At 40.5% G+C, this 2,673-nt stretch overlaps 1 protein-coding gene across 1 annotated transcript in view; it reads left to right on the top strand.

Annotated features, from left to right (window-relative positions):
• Positions 1-2,673, top strand: part of Dnah12 (dynein axonemal heavy chain 12) — a 171,786-nt gene that overhangs the window by 114,501 nt on the left and 54,612 nt on the right. Inside the window, exon 51 of the mRNA XM_029541695.1 lies at positions 402-491. Within this exon, the coding sequence (XP_029397555.1) occupies positions 402-491 (90 nt within the window). The remainder of the gene's footprint in view (positions 1-401; positions 492-2,673) is intronic.

Genomic DNA, 2,673 nt, shown 5'->3' on the forward strand with positions numbered 1-2,673 from the left:
CCCTCCCCTCCTCTCCTCTCCTCTCCTCTCCTCTCTTCTCTTCTCTTCTCTTCTCTTCTCTTCTCTTCTCTTCTCTTCTCTTCTCTTCTCTTCTCTTCTTTGCAGGACAACATCCCAGTGAGTGATGTGGGATTTTCTTCTCTTTTCTAGACAGGGTTTCACACATCTCCCTGACTCACCTGAAACATTGTAAGTTACCCAGGCTGACTTTGAACTCACAGAGATCTGTTCACTTCCTCTAGCTAGCATACTGGAATTACAGGATGTGTTTCCACATCTGGCAGGAAATGAGTCTTTGTTCTCAAAAAGAAGTTAAGATTTTTAAGATGTAAACATTTCTTTCTGACTAATGTGTACTTTTAATTCTAGAGCTAATACATTTCCATAAAATTTATTTGTAGATATTTGATTACTGGGGACCTAGCAAAAAACTCCTGGGAGATATGAATTTTCTCCGAGATTTGCGAGAGTATGACAAGGACAACATCCCAGTGAGTGATGTGGGATTTTCTTCTCTAAGTGTGATTTTGTAACCATATGGAAGATCATTTACTAACAGCTATAGAGTGAATGTTCATAATGCAAAAAAAAAACAAAACAAACAAAAAAACAAAAAAACAACCAAACAAACAAACAAAAAAAAACGCTTTCAGATTCGAGAGCTAATAAATTACTATTTTGTTGTACTGTTAACTTGAAAAAGTTCTTTAAATATCTTTGTGTAATAAACAGTTCCGTTATTAGGAAATATTGCTCATATTTACATAAAATAAGAAGGTATCAGATTTTTTTCATTTGAATTGTTACTTATTAATGTTTGTTTGTATTCTATTTTCAAACTTTCTATTAATCCACTGAGTCTTTTTTTAAACATTTAAGGTTTTTGTCATGAATATTTTATTTCTTCTCTAATTATAATTTTTACTTTATTATTAAATATTTATTTATTTACTTTACATCCTGACTATAGCTTCCCCTCCCTCCTCTCCTCCCAGTCCTTCCCCCCCAGCATGCACCCCCCCCCACACTCTTCCTCTTTTTCTCTTCAGAAGATGCCAGGCCTCCTGTGGATATCAACTAGCCCTGGCTATCAAGTTGCAGTAAGACTAGGCACATTCTTTCCTATTCAGGCTAGAGGAGGCAGCCCAGTAGGGAGAAAGAGTCCCAAAGGCAGGGAACAGAGTTAGAGACAGCCCCTGCTTCTGCTGTTATAAGTTCCATATGAAGACCAAGTTATACAACTGAAACATATGTGCAGAGGGCCCAGGTCAGTCCCATGCAGGCTCCCTAGGTGGTGTTCCCATCTCTGTGAGCCCCTACAGGCCCAGGTTAGTTGATTCTGTAGGTTTCCCTGTGGTGTATTTGACACCTCTGCCTCCTATGATGCTTCCTCTCCCTGTTACTTTGGATTCCCCAGGCTCTGCCTAATGTTTGGCTGTGCATCTCTGTGTCTGTTTCCATTAGCTGCTGGGAAAGCCTCTCTGACGATGGCTAAGCTAGGCTCCTGTCTGGAAGTATAGCAGAACATCATTAGTATCAGTATCAGGGATGGGCTCCCTTTCATAGCCTGAATATCAAGCTGGACCACTCCCTCAATGTCCACTCTATCTTTACCCCAGCATATCCTGTAGGCAGGACAAATTGCAGGCTGAAGTTTTTGTGGCTAGATTGGTGTCTCAGTCCCTCCATTGAAAGTCTTACCTGGTTACAGGAGATGGCAGATGACTCTATAGCCTCCATTGCTAGGAGTCTTAGCTAGGGTCACACTGGGAGCTTCCATTTCCCTAGGTTTCTAGCTCATTCCAGAGATGCCCCCCAGTCCCGATTCCAGTTGTCTCTCCTAGTACTCTCTCCCTCCATTTTTCTGGCATCTGATCCTTCCTATTTCCATCCCTAGACCCTACACTCATCTAGCACACCCCCCTCTACCCACAAGGTCTATTCTATTTCCCCCTTTCAGTGAGATTCAAACATCCCCCACCTTGGGCCTTCCTTGTTACTTAGCTTCTTTGGGTCTGAGGATTGGTTATTTTTTACTTTATGGCTAATATCCACTTATTAATAAGTACATACCATGTTTGTCTTTTTGGGTCTGGGTTATCGCTCTCTGGATGACTTTCCCCCTAGTTCTACTCATTTGTCTGCAAATTTCATAGTGTCATTGTTTTTAACAGCTGAGTAATACTCCATTGAGTAAATGTAGCCCATTTTCTTTATCCACTCTTTGGTTGAGGGACATCTAGAGTGTTTCCAGTTTCTAGCTAATACCAATAAAGTTGGTATGAACATAGTTGAACAAGTATCCTCGCGGTATGCTGGAGCATCCTTTGGGTATATGCTCAGGAGTGGAACTGGGTCTTGAGATCAAGTGCCAGTTTTCTGAGAAACTGCCAAATTGATTTCCAAAGTGACTGTGCAAGTTATCACTCACACCAACAATGAAGGAGCACTCCCCACAAGTTTACACTCACATGAACAATGGAGGAGTGTTCCCCTTACTCCATATCCTTGCCAGCATGAGCTGTCACTTGAGTTTTTGATCTCAGCCATTCTGACAGGTGTAAGATGGAATCTCAAAGTTGTTTTGACTTTTTCCCTGATGGCTGAACATTTCTTTTTTTCTTTTCTTTTTTTTTTCCTTTTTTTTTTTTTTTTTTTTTTTTTTTTTTTTTT

The sequence above is a fragment of the Mus pahari genome, chromosome 8 (genome assembly GCF_900095145.1).
Source record: "Mus pahari chromosome 8, PAHARI_EIJ_v1.1, whole genome shotgun sequence".
Taxonomy (NCBI): domain Eukaryota; kingdom Metazoa; phylum Chordata; class Mammalia; order Rodentia; family Muridae; genus Mus; species Mus pahari.